The 14,678-nt window shown below is 47.6% G+C and overlaps 2 protein-coding genes across 2 annotated transcripts in view; one reads left to right on the forward strand and one right to left on the reverse strand.

Annotated features, from left to right (window-relative positions):
• The window catches only part of KCNK4 (potassium two pore domain channel subfamily K member 4), a 66,526-nt gene that overhangs the window by 3,138 nt on the left and 48,710 nt on the right, over positions 1-14,678 (reverse strand). The window lies entirely within an intron of this gene.
• LOC128403307 (transforming growth factor beta-2 proprotein-like) lies at positions 261-14,245 on the forward strand. The gene is made up of 7 exons (XM_053367986.1): positions 261-1,072; positions 2,681-2,844; positions 3,346-3,478; positions 5,035-5,145; positions 5,251-5,416; positions 8,643-8,796; positions 12,391-14,245. The coding sequence occupies exons 1-7, from the start codon at positions 721-723 to the stop codon at positions 12,547-12,549; spliced, it is 1,239 nt and encodes a 412-aa protein (XP_053223961.1). The 5' UTR covers positions 261-720; the 3' UTR covers positions 12,550-14,245.

Below are 14,678 nucleotides of genomic sequence, written 5' to 3' on the forward strand. Positions count from 1 at the left end.
TTGAAACTTTGGCCTAAGTCCCAATAATCTGGAAGGTGAAAAGGAGCCACCTCAACACCAGGGAGGCTTAAGATGCAGCAGGAGAGGCCGGGAAGAGGTGCGTCTGGGCAGGGTGCACGGTCCAGACCTCTTTGCGAGGCTCCGGGGCCCTTCTCGATCAATGCTGGCTCTGTGGAGCGAAAGCATGTGGCAGGAAGGGGGTGGAGGATGTGTGGGAAGGATTGGGAGGGTGTTGGAGGGTGGGAGACAGCTTGTCTCTGAGTGGCTCTCCCAGTTTCCTGAGGCGATGGAGGGAGAGAGCACTGAGCAACTCCTGGCTGTTTTCAGCTGCTTCTAGCCCAGCAGAAAGGGCTGAGGCGAGAGAGATGGAGACGGAGGCGCACAAATACGACGACGGCGCAGAGGAGAAGGTGGCCTGGTTCGCCCGCTGTATGTGACTACAGTCAGCTTTGCACCAGCCCTTGGGCTCCTGCAAGACTTCCCAAGTCTTTGTGGGCTTGTCGGGAGAACTTCAGAAGCTCCCCAGCCCCCTTCGGGGAGAGGACCAAGACTTACTGTTTCATCATCAGGCTGCGACCAACCCCACCGGGAGGGGCGGCTGGCTTTCTGCGTTGTCCAGAAGAACTGGCAGACTTGAGGCGGGCTAGGTTGCCAGCCTAGAGCAGCCGTTTGTCGCCCCATTCTTATTTTGGCTTTTGTGGAACCTGGCACCCTCCAAACATGCTTTTCCTGGTGCTTCTGACCATGCCATTGGTGACGGGCCCCAGTGGCACAGCCATGGCACTCTCTACCTGCCAGACCTTGGACTTGGAGGTAGCCCGGGCACGGAGGGTCCAGGCCGTGCGAGGCCAAATCCTCAGCAAGCTGCAGCTGGCAACACCTCCCGAGGAAGAGGAAGGGGTGCCCGAACAACCGCCCCCCGAGGTGATGTTGCTGTACAACAGCACGCGGGAGCTGACGCGGGAGCGGGCGGCCTGCGGCGGACGGAGCGCCAGCAGCAGCAGCGAGGAAGAGGAGTACTATGCCAAGGAAGTGCGGCGGGTGGACATGCTGCCCGCCGGGCACGCTGACAGTAAGGGGCGTGAAAAAGGGGTGGGAGATGGCTGAGCCTTGGAGCGGCCAACATGACCCTGGGTCAAGTTCAGAGTGTGGGGAGGATGAATCCATTAGGATGGCAAGAGCAACCACAACTGGGGAGAGGTCTGTCGGGAGGGTGAGTCATGATAGGTACGCTCCCAGTACGATTCCGAGCACAATTCAAACTGTTGGTGCTGACCTTTAAAGCCCTAAACAGCCTCAGCCCAGTATACCTGAAGGAGCATCTCCACCCCCATCGTTCTGCCCGGATGCTGAGGTCCAGCACCGAGGGCCTTCTGGCAGTTCCCTCACTGCGAGAAGCAAAGCTACAGGGAACCAGGCAGAGGGCCTTCTCGGTAGTGGCGCCCGCCCTGTGGAACGCCATCCCACCAGATGTCAAAGAGATAAACAACTACCTGACATTTAGAAGACATCTGAAGGCAGCCCTGTTCAGGGAAATTTTTAATGTGTGACATCTTAGTTTATTTTTTGTCTTTGTGGAAGCCGCCCAGAGTGGCTGGGGAAACCCAGCCAGAAGGGCGGGGTACAAATAAATTATTATTATTATTATTATTATTATTATTATTATTATTATTATTATACCTAAATGGAGCCTCCATGTCCAGAGGCAGTGTACCAGAAGCTACTCTTCTTATGCCCTTCCTGTGGTATCTGGTTGGCCACAGAGAGGAAATAAGGGCTAGGTGGGCCATTGGTGCAATCACAGGAATGTAGGAAACCGCCTTTTTATACTGAGTCAGAACTTTGGTCCATGTAGCTCAGGACTGTCTGCACTGACTGTCAGTGGCTCTCCAGGGTTTCAGGCAGGGGACATTCACAGCCCTGCCTGGAGATGCCATATATTGAACCTGGGACCTTCTGCATTCAAAGCAGATGCTCTCCCACTGAGCCACGGCCTTTCCCCCCACAGGACTCTTAGAGGTTCTTGGAAGGCAATGAGGAAAAATGCTAAGGACCCACCCACAGGTGCCTATTCTCTACTTAGTGACCGCATTTGTTTGTGTGAATGGGCTGATGGACTATCAATGGTTTCATATCACCGTTCAGTCACATTAGGCCATTGCCCCTTGCACAGTTATAAGACAGCGAGGTAGCTCAGATAATGCAGAGGGTTGTTTGCCGACATTTAATCCAGTGGTTCAAAAACGTTTTTCCTCTGGGTCACACTTTCAGAGTAAAAACTTGCTTGCACCACACCAAATCTTTAAGAAATATGTTGGAGAACAAAAAGAACTAGTAGACTCAATTTGAGTGGCATGACTCGAATTGATTCGTTTTTTGCGCATACATTTCAATAACCCCAAAGTTTGACGGTACAGATGTTGTAAAGGTGTCATGATCTGTCGTGGAAAAACCCCATTGAAGAAGACAGAAGTGGTTACTCAGACATCATGACAGGCTTCAGGGCCCCCAAAGTGTAGGTCTGCCACGGATTCTTTGGTTGCAGTTCCTGCGTCGCAGGGGGTTGGACTTGGGATCCTTCTACGAGTCTATGAAAATAGATTAAAAGAGCAGTGGTCATTTTCTTACCTCCTTCCTCTGATGATACTGTCAACTTCTTTGTTCTCCTCCCTCTCTGCAGACTCCATCGCTAGCACCCAAGCCAGCCCCTTCTTTCGCCTTCTGCGTTTCGACGTCTCGGGCGCCGAGCGCAACCTCAGCAGCCTCGTTCAGGCTGAGCTGCGCATCTACAGGGTCCCAAACCCCCGAGCCCGTGTGGTGGAGCAACGCGTGGAGTTGTATCAGGTCAGAGCCCTAAAGTGCCTGAGAGAGGGACAAATCCATTGCTGACAGCTTCTTTTGGGTTCTCATTTTCTCAGCCTTCAGTACAGTTCTTCATATTGCAATTTTGTGAATACCTCTCTAATAGACACCGTTTTCATATGCAGTTTTGACTAGTGCACACATTTTTAATTGCAATTACTCGTAGTAGAAGGCATTTTTGTATGCTGGGTTTTTTTCCACTGATGTATGCATTTGCATTCCCCCTAAAATATACATCCCCCACATACACTTTTGGTTGGCTGGAGAACTACACTGAAAAATTCAAAGATGTGCAAATTTCAAAGGATCAGTGTGTTACAATTCGTGTATTGGTTTGAGAAGCACAAATCTGGTCGTTTCTCCATAAAATGCCTACAAAATGGTTGCTTCCTCTGGTTTTAAATTTTATAAGCCACCTTGGGGACAGTATGAAGAAAAGCAGGGTGTAACATTTTAATGAAACAAAATTAAAAACCTCCCCAGGTGATACGGGCAAGAGAGCCTTCAGGACCAACCCAGCGTTACGTGGAAAGTCGAACATTTCACCCGACTGATAGGGCTGAGTGGGTGTCCTTTGATGTCACAGACACCATCAGCCAGTGGCTGGATAAAAGAGGTAAGAGCCCCTCTCTTCCTAAACCTATTTGTATGGAGGGAAGATTATTCACTTGGAAAGTATTCAGAGTTTTATCTAACCTCAGTCCCACACAGAGCAGACTCCACTGAAATTAATGAACTTAGGGCCATTATTTTCAATAGGTCTCCTCCCAGCAGGACTTACTTGGATACAACCCATTATTATTATTATTATTATTATTATTATTATTATTATTATTTTGAGGGAGGGGGAAGGTTACCATCTGCCTGGCATTTTCCCAGCCCGCCCCCATTTCCCCAACATCTGTTAGTGGTCAACTGCAGCCTCCATCGTTCTGCCCGGATCCTGAGGTCCAGCGCCGAGGGCCTTCTGGTGGTTCCCTCGCTGCGAGAAGCCAAGTTACAGGGAACCAGGCAGAGGGCCTTCTCGGTAGTGGCACCTGCCCTGTGGAACACCCTCCCACCAGATGTCAAAGAGAAAAACAACTACCAGACTTTTAGAAGACATCTGAAGGCAGCCCTGTTTAGGGAAGCTTTTAATGTTTAATAGGTTATTGTATTTTAGTGTTCTGTTGGAAGCCGCCCAGAGTGGCTGGGGAAACCCAGCCAGATGGGCGGGGTATAAATAACAAATTATTATTATTATTATTATTTCTGGCCTTTCTTCACTCCTACCCAAGCCGTCATCACATCAACGGCAACAGCAACAGAGGCGGGGATGCCTCTACCACGTCTAGGGGCACCCTCTCCTTTTCCAACTCCGCTCAGCTGAGAAGCGTCCTGTTCCTTTAGCAGCCTTGAACCATCTCTCCAGCCCTATATAAGCCCTGCCATTGTTTGTGCTGGTTGGGGCTGATAGAAACTGGAGTTGGAGGGCCAAAGGTTCCCCATCTCTAACCAGTGGAGCTTGGTCCATTAGGGCACATGGGGCACTGCCATGGGCATAGGCAGGGTTTTTTTTTGGGGGGGGAGGACTTTTGTTAGGGAGGGCAGAACCAATGTGATTGGTCAGTTAGTTAAGTATTTCTATTGTTTTACTTGCTCTGGGGAGAGGCAGCTGCCCCCCTGCTCCCCATGGTCACTGCCCCACCAGCATCGGCCTGCTCCTCAGTCAGTCCTCACCTGCCCACCTTCTTATTTGCAACCAGCTTCCTCCTCCTCAGCCTCAGTGCTGCCCTTTGAGGAACTCAGCAGGGAAGAGGAAGATGGGACAATGAGTTGGCCCTGCCGATTATTGACTCTGGCGCCACCTACTGTTGGGTTCCCGGCTTTTTGGCCTACCAGTCCCAATGGGCATCAGCCACCACTGTCTCTGGCATATAGGATTGCCATTTCATATGGTGTGTGCTGGCCTTGAACCTGTGCCTTTTAACATCAGCCAGGCACAGAGAATCCTGGAATCAAGATGAAGGGATGGGGAAAAGCATCCCTGGCTCAGTTTCTACAGTGTGGACCAGACTGCTGTTAAAAGGCACACAGAAGTAGCAAGGTCAACATAATTGCTTCTGCGCTTTATGACGGCGAGATCCAAATTCTCCATTTTAATTCTCCTCCTCTCTGCATCGTCTTCCCCAGAGAGAAACATGGGCTTCAAGCTGGGAGTTCATTGCCCCTGCTGCACTTACGTCCCTGCTGGTAACACGATTAACCCCAACCACAGTGAGGAGCTGGAGGCTCGGTTTGCAGGTATGGACATAGGCAGGGACTTCGGGGTGGGGTGGGGATTTCAGCACCACCCTCTCTCCACCCCTGGATTTGTGAGTCACGCAGATTCTTCCTATACACACGCAGGCCTGGATGACGATCTTATCAAGGAAGCCTGGAAAGGGCGTGCAAGGCCCCCAGATCTCAGTGGCAAAGCTCCGCACCTGATCCTCACTCTGCTACCCCCCCACCGGTTGGAGTCCCCACCCAAGGGACGGCGTCGGAGGTCAGCCAACACTCCCAGCTGTGCCAGGTGAGGAAGCAAAGCTCTTCAGAGATATCAACATTGTGTTGGGCCCTTAAACATCCTAACAGTGAGTGTGTGTTTTGTGGTTTGGGAGACCAGAAGTGCAGCTGGTCTCAATGAACTGTGGACGACTCTATCAATTCATTGTCAATACAGCATGGATTTCTCCCAATATACATACAGACTCTTTTTTTGCAAAGCATTTCCCCCCAACACAAGGTATTTTTGCATATTATGTTCACGAATATATACAGTTTAATGCACATTTCCCCCGGTAGATGCATTTTTTTTAATACAGTATATTATCTGGCTGGAGAACTGCGCCATGAAATTCAGAGCTGTTCCAATTTTGAAGGATAACTGTGTTTTGGTTCACATATTGTTTCAGCAAGTGCAAATTAGGAAGTATTAAAATGCAGAACCTCATCTTAAGTCTCTGCATTGCTTCTGCAAACCATCCTAAACTGCTCTCCTCCTTGGATGGGCAACTTGTTCCTCATCACCATCTCAATGATCATTAGCTGTTATTCCTGCATCGCAGGGGGTTGGGCTAGATAACCCTTGGGGATACCTTCCAACTCCACAAACCTATGATTCTGTCTCATCCAGCTTTTACAGCCTGCTGCTGTTCAGGTGCCATTCAATCACATACCAGCACATTCTGGCTGTGCAATTAAAGCCGACGTAGAGCTCTTACACAAGAAACCCACCTCCCCCGCCACCAATTCAACTTTTTACTATGCGGGAAATGATGGGAAAGTGTACATACTGGAAAGGGCAGAACTCACACATGCTTGGTGCAATGTCGCCTAACTTCCTTGCAAACAAATCAGAATGAATGCTCAATAAATAGCATTCTTCCCCACAAACTTTGTGCAAACAAATCAGGATGGAATGCTCAATAAACTGGCCATCTGGAAGCGCCCCTTGTTTCAAGGAGTTCCGCAGACTGCTGGGGAAGGGAGGGGGAGGAGGAAGGTATTGGTTGAATGACCTTAGTGATTGATCGATGGTGCACAGTCCGTATACCCTTTTACATTTTGTTGGTTTTTCCTTATGCAGCCTATCTCCACTCTTCAATGAGAGTGATCATACTGGGTATAACAGCCCATCCAGTGCTTTTTAAGGGATCATCTGGATTTCAGAAACTGAGCACAGTGATCACCCCCATCTCCTGTCAGTCCCCATTTTCTGGCAGGCAGAATGATCCCAGCTGTGAACACAGAGACTGTATGTCTTCCTGAAGTGACTCAGTGGCACACAAAAAACCCTTTAGTGGTTACTCTTGATCTTCTTGTGTCCCTTCCCTCCTTTAGCAAACACCCATCTAGCCCTAAAAGGCAACCTAAGAGAAAATAAAATTTAAAATATATTTATATACATACATAAAATGAAATCTAACAACACCTCTTTTCACCTGTTTCAATGCCTCTTCATTAAACGTCAGACATGGGTTTGCCTCCAACTAAGTCGAACCTGGAGTAGGGAATGGGTGCATCTGTCAGTTTCACTTCCTCTCAGCTTCTCATTTTTCCAATTTTAAGTTTGGTTCTCTCACAATTCCACACCAGTTCATGCATTTTTTTTCTTGTAATGCGCACATTTGTGAGAAGCTTTGCCTAATATACACATTTTTGCAAAGCAATGTCCCTGATATAATGCCTTTTTGTATGTTGTTGTGTTGACTATTATATGCATTTCTATGCACACTTTATCTACATAGCAAAAGTTGGAGAAGTGTGACTTTCAAAGGACGGCTCTGTTTCATAGAACCATAGAATCAACACAGCGTTGAAAGGGACCGTGGGGGTCACCTAGTCCAACCCCCTACAATGCAGAAATCTTTTGCAGCCCAGAGTGGCTGGGGCAACCCAGTCAGATGGGCAGGGTACAAATCATACAAATTAAGAATACAAATTCAGAGTCCCATGGCTTGCAAATTGCTTTGAAAAGTGTAAGTTTGCCTTTAAACTCTTCCCCATCCATAACTCAAAGTAGACCCTTTGAAATTGACAATTTAGTAATGATCCTTGATTTTAATGAGTCTGCTCTGCGTTAAGACTGAACTGCATAAAATCCACGGAGTCAACATTTATATGTTTTAAAAATTTCTACCCCACATTTCTAACAAAAGCAAAGCACCTCTAAGGATACGCAGAGTGCCTTTTCCTCTATAATTGAGTAGATACAACCCTATCCCAAAGGGGGACACGGGATAAGGTTCTCCTATCAATACAGCCTAGGGAGGGTTGCCGTCGTCCTCAACCCACAGAGGTTGAACACTTCATTGTTCTGCAAGGGCGGTTTTTGATAAAGATGCAATCTTTGGGCACTGTATTTGCTGCTTCCATTGGGTTTCTGGTGCTGCCTACTTCCTCCCACCCCCACGCCTGAGCCACTGCTGCGTCCTGTGGCCATGAGTTCCATTGGTTTACACTGGGAAACCTTTTCCAGCCGAAGGGCCCAATGCCAGCAGTGGGCGGGGCCAGAGGCAAAAGATGGGCGGGGCAAGAAGAAGAAGAAGAAGAGTTTGGATTTGATATCCCGCCTTTCACTCCCTTTAAGGAGCCTCAAAGCGGCTAACATTCTCCTTTCCCTTCCTCCCCCACAACAAACACTCTGTGAGGTGAGTGGGGCTGAGAGACTTCAAAGAAGTGTGACTGACCCAAGGTCACCCAGCAGCTGCATGTGGAGGAGCGGAGACGCGAACCCGATTCCCCAGATTGCGAGACTACCGCTCTTAACCACTACACCACACTGGCTCCCCAGATGGCAACAGATGTAAATTTTGTCTGTGTACAGTAGGTAATTTTCCGCACACACCCGCCCATGCAAGCACACCCCTTTTCAGGCAAGCAAAAGGGGAGTTATCGGAGTTCACAGACACATTCTAGCTAGGCAAAAATATTTCGGGTGTGAAGATGGGCCAGGGAGGGGTGTGGCTTGGAGGGCGTTATGAGGGCCAGACAGGGAAGTGCCCCCACTCCTGGTTTACTTGGTGTGTGGACCCCATCTTTTTGACTCCTTCTCTCCACTCGCACTCACCCCCCAATTAATATTTAAATGTTTCAATATTTTAATGTTGTATTTTAATCTTGTTTTTAAGTTGTATTCATTCAACTTGTTTTTATTATTGATTGTTAGCCGCCCTGAGCCCGGCCTTGGCTGGGGAGGGCGGGGTATAAATAAAAATTATTGTTATTATTATTATTAATTCCCCATCTTGCTCCAGGAGTACAGACCAGGGCTGTTGCCTGCGCACCCTGTACATTGATTTCCGCAAGGATCTGAAGTGGAAGTGGATCCACCAGCCCAAAGGCTACAAGGCAAATTTCTGCGCAGGGAGCTGCCGTTACGTATGGAGCATGGACACGCAGTACAACATGGTGAGAGGGGCACACAATGGGCAGATGGTGGGTGTCCCTCCCTGAACCCCCAGCCTGCAGTCAACCCCAAATCTATTATTCTACCCCTGGGATCTCCAATTCCACCACCCTTTGTGCCAACATAGAACCTCATGGAGCGGGAGAAAGAATACTTGTTCTTGATTCAACGGGTGATAGTCAACTAATTTTTACTCAGAGTAGGCCCCTGGACCTAACCTAAGATAGCCATAGTTATTAATTTTAATGGATCTATCCTGAGTTACAATATTTTATTTATTACAATATTTTATTTATTTTATTTTATTCAGATTTATATGCCACCCTTAGTCATAAGATCTCAGAGAGGTTCACAGAATAAAATACAGAATAAAAACAAGTACAGACGTACCTTGGAAGTTGAACAGAATCCATTCCGGAAGTCCGTCCTACTTCCAAAACGTTCAGAAACCAAAGTGAGGCTTTTGGTTGGCTGCAGGAAGCTCCTGCAGCCAACTAGAAGCTGCGGAAGCCACATCGGACATTTGGGTTCTGAAAATTGTTCAAAAACTGGAAAACTCACTTCCAAGTTTTGATCGTTTGGGAGCCGATTTGTTTGGGAGCCAAGGCATTTAGGATCCAAGGTATGACTGTAACTAATTAAAGCAAAACAATAACTACGTTTTAAAAGGCTGCAGAATATTAATCAGCCCAAGGCCTGGTTGCTTTTGCCTGGTGCCTAAAAATATGTAAGCAAGGCACCAGGCAAACCTCTCTGGGGAGAGCATTCAATGAACAGGGAGCCACTACAGAGAAGGCCCATTCTTACGTTGCCACCCTCCGGACCTCATGTGGAGGCGGTACACAAAGTAGGGCCTCAGATGATGAACGCAGAGTCTGGGACGGTCTATATGGGGAGAGGTGGTCCTTTAGGTATTATGGTCCCAAGCCATTTAAGGCTTTATAGGTCAAAACCAGCACTTTGAATTGGGCCCAGAAGCTAATTGGCAGCCAGTGAAGTTGGGCCAGAAGCTCAGTGGAGACCTGCAAGAAAACATGCTCCTATTCCAGGATACTCCATTCCATTCCATCCCTACCCTCCTCACAGTTTACTTTTCCAAACATGGGCCCTTTCAGACTGTCTCTATTTTTGGGTGGGATGTAGTCCCATACTGGATGTCATACTCCAGGGAGCCCTTGTTTCTGAAATACCAGCTTCTCAACAAAGTACCTCACTAGCACAGACAGGGTTGCTGGTGCAGTGTAGCCCAAACAAACCAAGGTCAAACACAGGGAATCCAGAAGGTCAAGCCAGGATCTAAAAGCCAGGGCAAGAAACAGTCCAAGGGCAATATCACAGGGTAGTCCACAAGGTACAGCACAGCAAGGAGGAATAAGCAGAGTCAGGAGTGAGGAACCAGAGACCTGTGTTTTTTCCAGCAAGTGGAAGGTTCAAGAAGTAAGCCTTATACCACCTGGTCTCCTAAACCACATTCTAACCACAGCTGCTGGCAGTGAAGGAGTGTAGGGATTGTTTACTCATGAGTAGAAACATAGAATCTTAGAATTGTAGAGTTGGAAAGGACCCCAAGGGTCATCTAGTTCAACCCCCTGTGATGCAGGAATCCCTTACTCACAAGTAGTCTGCTGACTCTGGGTCCATAGATGTATACTGTACCATTGCTCTTCAGCCTGGATCTGAAGTTTCTGGTATTGGCACTCTTAAGGACCAGACTCTACCTCCTCCTCTGACCTTTCCAGAGGTTCTTCCTCAGGTATCAGCCCAGAGGACTCCTCTAGGGGATCCTTGGCATAGGACTCAGGGGGTCCTGCCTGCTTCTCAAGGTCCATGGCCTGTGGGGTGTCCGGTTTGGCCTCTGAGGACTCCACGCCTGGCACCCGGTCAGGGCTAGGCATGATATTGGCAAGAATTCAGGTTGTACAGTTATCGTTGACTGAAAGCAACAAACCTACTTCCCCAAAAAGATTGGACATTTTGCGACAAGGGAAGTGCATTAGAAAGTGTGGGACAAACACTGTTATCCAACCTCCCTGTGAATAAATCAGAGCGAATGCTCAATAAATAGCTGACATCATCTAATCTCCAAGCAAATCAGGATGAATGTTCAATAAAAGGTCATCTGGAAGTCCCATGATACTCAACATTCCAGGTCTATTGAGCATGCTTGGGCTATTTCTTTTTGGGGGGTGGCAGTACCCCATGTGTTTTTTTATTCTTTTTTGTACTTTTGAGCTTCTTAAGGTTTCCCTGACTATATTACTACTTGTTTCTGGTTTCTGAATTGTTCCTTTTGGGCCCAGTCCTGCTGCCACTCATCATTTAAGTTCACTGTTAGACAGAGAGCTATAACACATGGTGGCCCTATATAATGTCATGTGCTACATAAGGGGTGGGGAACCTGTAGATCAGGGGTGTCAAACTCAAATTCATCGGGGGCTGCATCAGCAGTTTGGTCACCCTCAAAGGGCTGGTTGTATCTGTAGGACTATGTAAAGGACATGTAAAGTGGAGGTTTCCTGTGTAGAACGGCCGGCACCGCTAGAGGGCAGACGTTCTCTGGCTTGTAGGCTGCCGCGCATGCGCTGAAGAGGCGGCTTTCTTGTGTCAAAAAAAAAAAAAGCGAGAATAAAAGGTGAAGGCTGGCGGCCGGCGGCGGCTACACGGGCCACATGACGAGGTCTAGCGGGCCGGATTCGGCCCGCGGGCCTTGTGTTTGACACCCGTGCTGTAGATAGTGACATGGGGAAAATTTGATTTAGGTTGCCACATCTATCAAATTCGCACTTTCTGAAAAAGATGAGAACTGCGCTTCTCCTAATTTTGTGATTCAGATCTCCATCCAATGTTTACAAAAATGCCTACAAAATGAATATATTAGTGAAAATAAAATGCAAAAATGAGTTATATTAGAGGAAATTGTTTGCAAAATTTGCACACTGATCAATTGCATGCAAAATAGCACACAAAAATGTGTTTATTAGGAGAAATTCGCACTAAGATGCTGATGAGTTTTTCCATCACTCTCTCTGACCATTGGCCCTGCTGAATGGGAATGATGGGAGTTGGAGTCCAACAACACTTGGAGGGCCATTTCATTTTTCCAAACCTATGTTCAGTTCCCCACATTTCCCACATCAGTTTGCAAATTCTTTTTTGCGAAAGAAATCCTCACGAAAATTCGCCTGCAATTCAGTTTGAATTTCTCTGTAAAACACACAAGTTTGTATGCTCTTTCCTCCTAAAATATAATGCATTCCTGTACTGCATGTTAGTTTTAGTAATATATGCTTTTTTTTTAACGCACACTCCCCCGCCAATGTACACATTATTTGGCTGGGGAACTGCACTGAGTTTTGGTTGGCATGTTGTTGTTTTTTAAAAGAAGTGTGAATTTGGTAGATTCACCTTTAAATGTAAACTGAATCCAGTTTGCCCCAATCCAATCACTAGACAGGAGTTCAAGGCATCTGGGGAGCAAGGAAGAAAGCATGTCATCTTTAAAGAGGAGACCTCAGGGTGGTTCTGGGTTAGGGACAGAACTAGAGAAGAAGGCATGTAACTTAACGGCTTCTCTCTTCAATCCCAATATCACGCAGGTGCTCCCCTTGTACAACAAGCTGAACCCCGAGGCCTCGGCTGCCCCATGCTGCGTCCCCCATGAACTGGAACCCTTGACTATCCTCTACTACGTTGGCCGCTTGCCCAAAGTTCAGCAACTCAGCAACATGGTTGTGAAATCCTGCCGCTGTCGCTGAGTGTGTGTGTGTGAGGGGGGCAGGAGCCGGTTTCATGGATGGTGGGAACTGGGCTAACTGGAGTAAAGGGACATCCCTTCTCATCCCTATCAGTCTGTCTGTCCCAAGGCTACTGGGAAAAGGATTCTCAACCTGACATTATTCCATCCCCCCCCCATCCCGCCAGTACAAGGCTCCAGCATTTTTCTTAAACCCCAGCTCCCAGGGAAGAGTCACCTTCTCCTTCTGTGGCTCCACTCATCAGCAAAAGACTCTTCCCTCTTTCCCAGTTCAGTTCACACACCAGTTTGGTTCGCAGACAAGTGCCTTGCCCTTGCTTTTCTCCCAGATACTTTGAAAGGGAGTGGTGTCGTCTCTCTCCCATGGTGTCCTTGAGCTAATTCCTATCCATGCAAACTCAGCACTTAATTTTTTCAAAAGAAAAATATGTGATTGAAGCTGGTCCGTATGTCTAGCTTCCTAGACCCTGAGAGTGGTTACTTGGTGGTATAAGATTGGCTCTCGGTGCATGCTCAGAGGCACTCTCCCCTTTAGGATTCTTTGACATATTCCAAGTGTGCAGGCCTCGTGTAAACTTTTGGATGATCGACTTGGCTCAGGTCAAGCCTGAGATCCATCTAACCTGGGATCTACCAAAGCTAGTCTTCAGTTTTCTTGGGAGGAAATCCCCCAAGTACTTGGATGCTAGCCACACACACACACACACACACACACACACACACTCAAAACCAAGCGCCTGCTGAAGGCTTGGCTCAGTGGTAATGAGTGCAAACACAGGGCAGAGAGGCATGCAGAGAGGCAGGTTGACAGACAAAGGACCTCTTGATCAGGAAAGAGGAATATAGAGTGGTAGGATAAACAAGGCTGTGTGCTTAAGTGTTGTATGAAGGTGGGGAAGGAGGGAGAGATAGGAAGGGAGGCAGACAGAGCGGGCTGGTGGGGGTGCTCAGCTCGGCTGCAGGTAAATATTTGAGAGCAGAGCTTCGTGGTTTCGGAGCTGTGTGTAAACACAACACAGATGGAAACGCAGAGCCCTCCTAGCATCTCCCTGCCCTAATGCTGAAAGTACTTCTTCACACCATGACAGCGCATAGTTTAAAACTATGGCATTTGCTCCCAGAAGAAGTAGTGATGGCCACCAACTTGGATAGCGTTAAATTCAGAGAGGGTAATAAGACTATCAGTGGATACCGACCACGATGGCTATGTTCTCCTTCTACGTTTGGGAGTTGGATGCCTCTGAATCCCCATTGCCAGGAACCTGAAGTGGGGAGAGCTGCCATCTTGCTTGTGGGCTTCCCATCAGCACACCTGCACTAGATCTGCCTTAAATTGATCCAGCAGAACTGCACAAGACCACAAGTGGTTGACCTGAACTGAGAAGGTGGCATGCTCAGCGATCCCAACGTTTCTCCCAACCTCGGTTTTTGCAAAAACCCAGCCTAAGGAGCATTATAGAAACAGGGAAGGAGTTTTTGGAAATGGAGTTTTTCTTGCCCTAAATAACTTTTCTGCCCCCATTATCTGCCCACACCCTCAGTGGTCAGTTAGCTTTCCATAGCTACTAAGCACACTTAGTCCTTGCTGAGCTGTTTGGGAGAGTGTTCCCTGCCCCCACACTTTCAGGTTTTCTGGCCCTTTAGATTGTTTGTACTCTGACAAATTTTGGAGTCCCCTAAGCCTGCTGCTCCTGCTCCCTTCCATTATGTGGGGATGGTCTGTTTTGGCTACCTAAGCGCCATTCCCTGGAACCATTTCCCGGAACACTGGAAAGCGCCATTTCCCGGAACACTGGAAATAGAAGGATTGATGATAAATAGAACACTACCCATACATAGGTCTGAAAACTTCAAAGTGATGGGTTTTTAATTTTTTAAAGGGTCCAATTTGTTCAAAGCAGCAATAATTAATCTTGTTGGGCTAATGAATTAAAATTATTGTGGGAAACAGCACTGTAGTCTTGTCCTGAACTGCTTGAAATCTATGGTGTATACACAGCCGGACCACAACAGCTGAATTCTGCACCCAATTCCATATTCTCTTCCCCTCCTTATTTATTTTTAACTGCCTCTGCTCATGTTTTTTTTTTTTTTTGTAATCATAGTTAGCCTGCCTGTACCAAATCATTG

Source organism: Podarcis raffonei, chromosome 16 (genome assembly GCF_027172205.1).
Source record: "Podarcis raffonei isolate rPodRaf1 chromosome 16, rPodRaf1.pri, whole genome shotgun sequence".
NCBI lineage: Eukaryota > Metazoa > Chordata > Lepidosauria > Squamata > Lacertidae > Podarcis > Podarcis raffonei.

Coding starts and splice junctions, on each gene's coding strand:
- LOC128403307 (XM_053367986.1), top strand. CDS start 721: ATGCTTTTCCTGGTGCTTCTGACCATGCCATTGGTGACGGGCCCCAGT. Junction 1,073..2,680: donor GCCCGCCGGGCACGCTGACA/GTAAGGGGCGTG, acceptor CCCTCTCTGCAG/ACTCCATCGCTAGCACCCAA. Junction 5,146..5,250: donor GCTGGAGGCTCGGTTTGCAG/GTATGGACATAG, acceptor ATACACACGCAG/GCCTGGATGACGATCTTATC.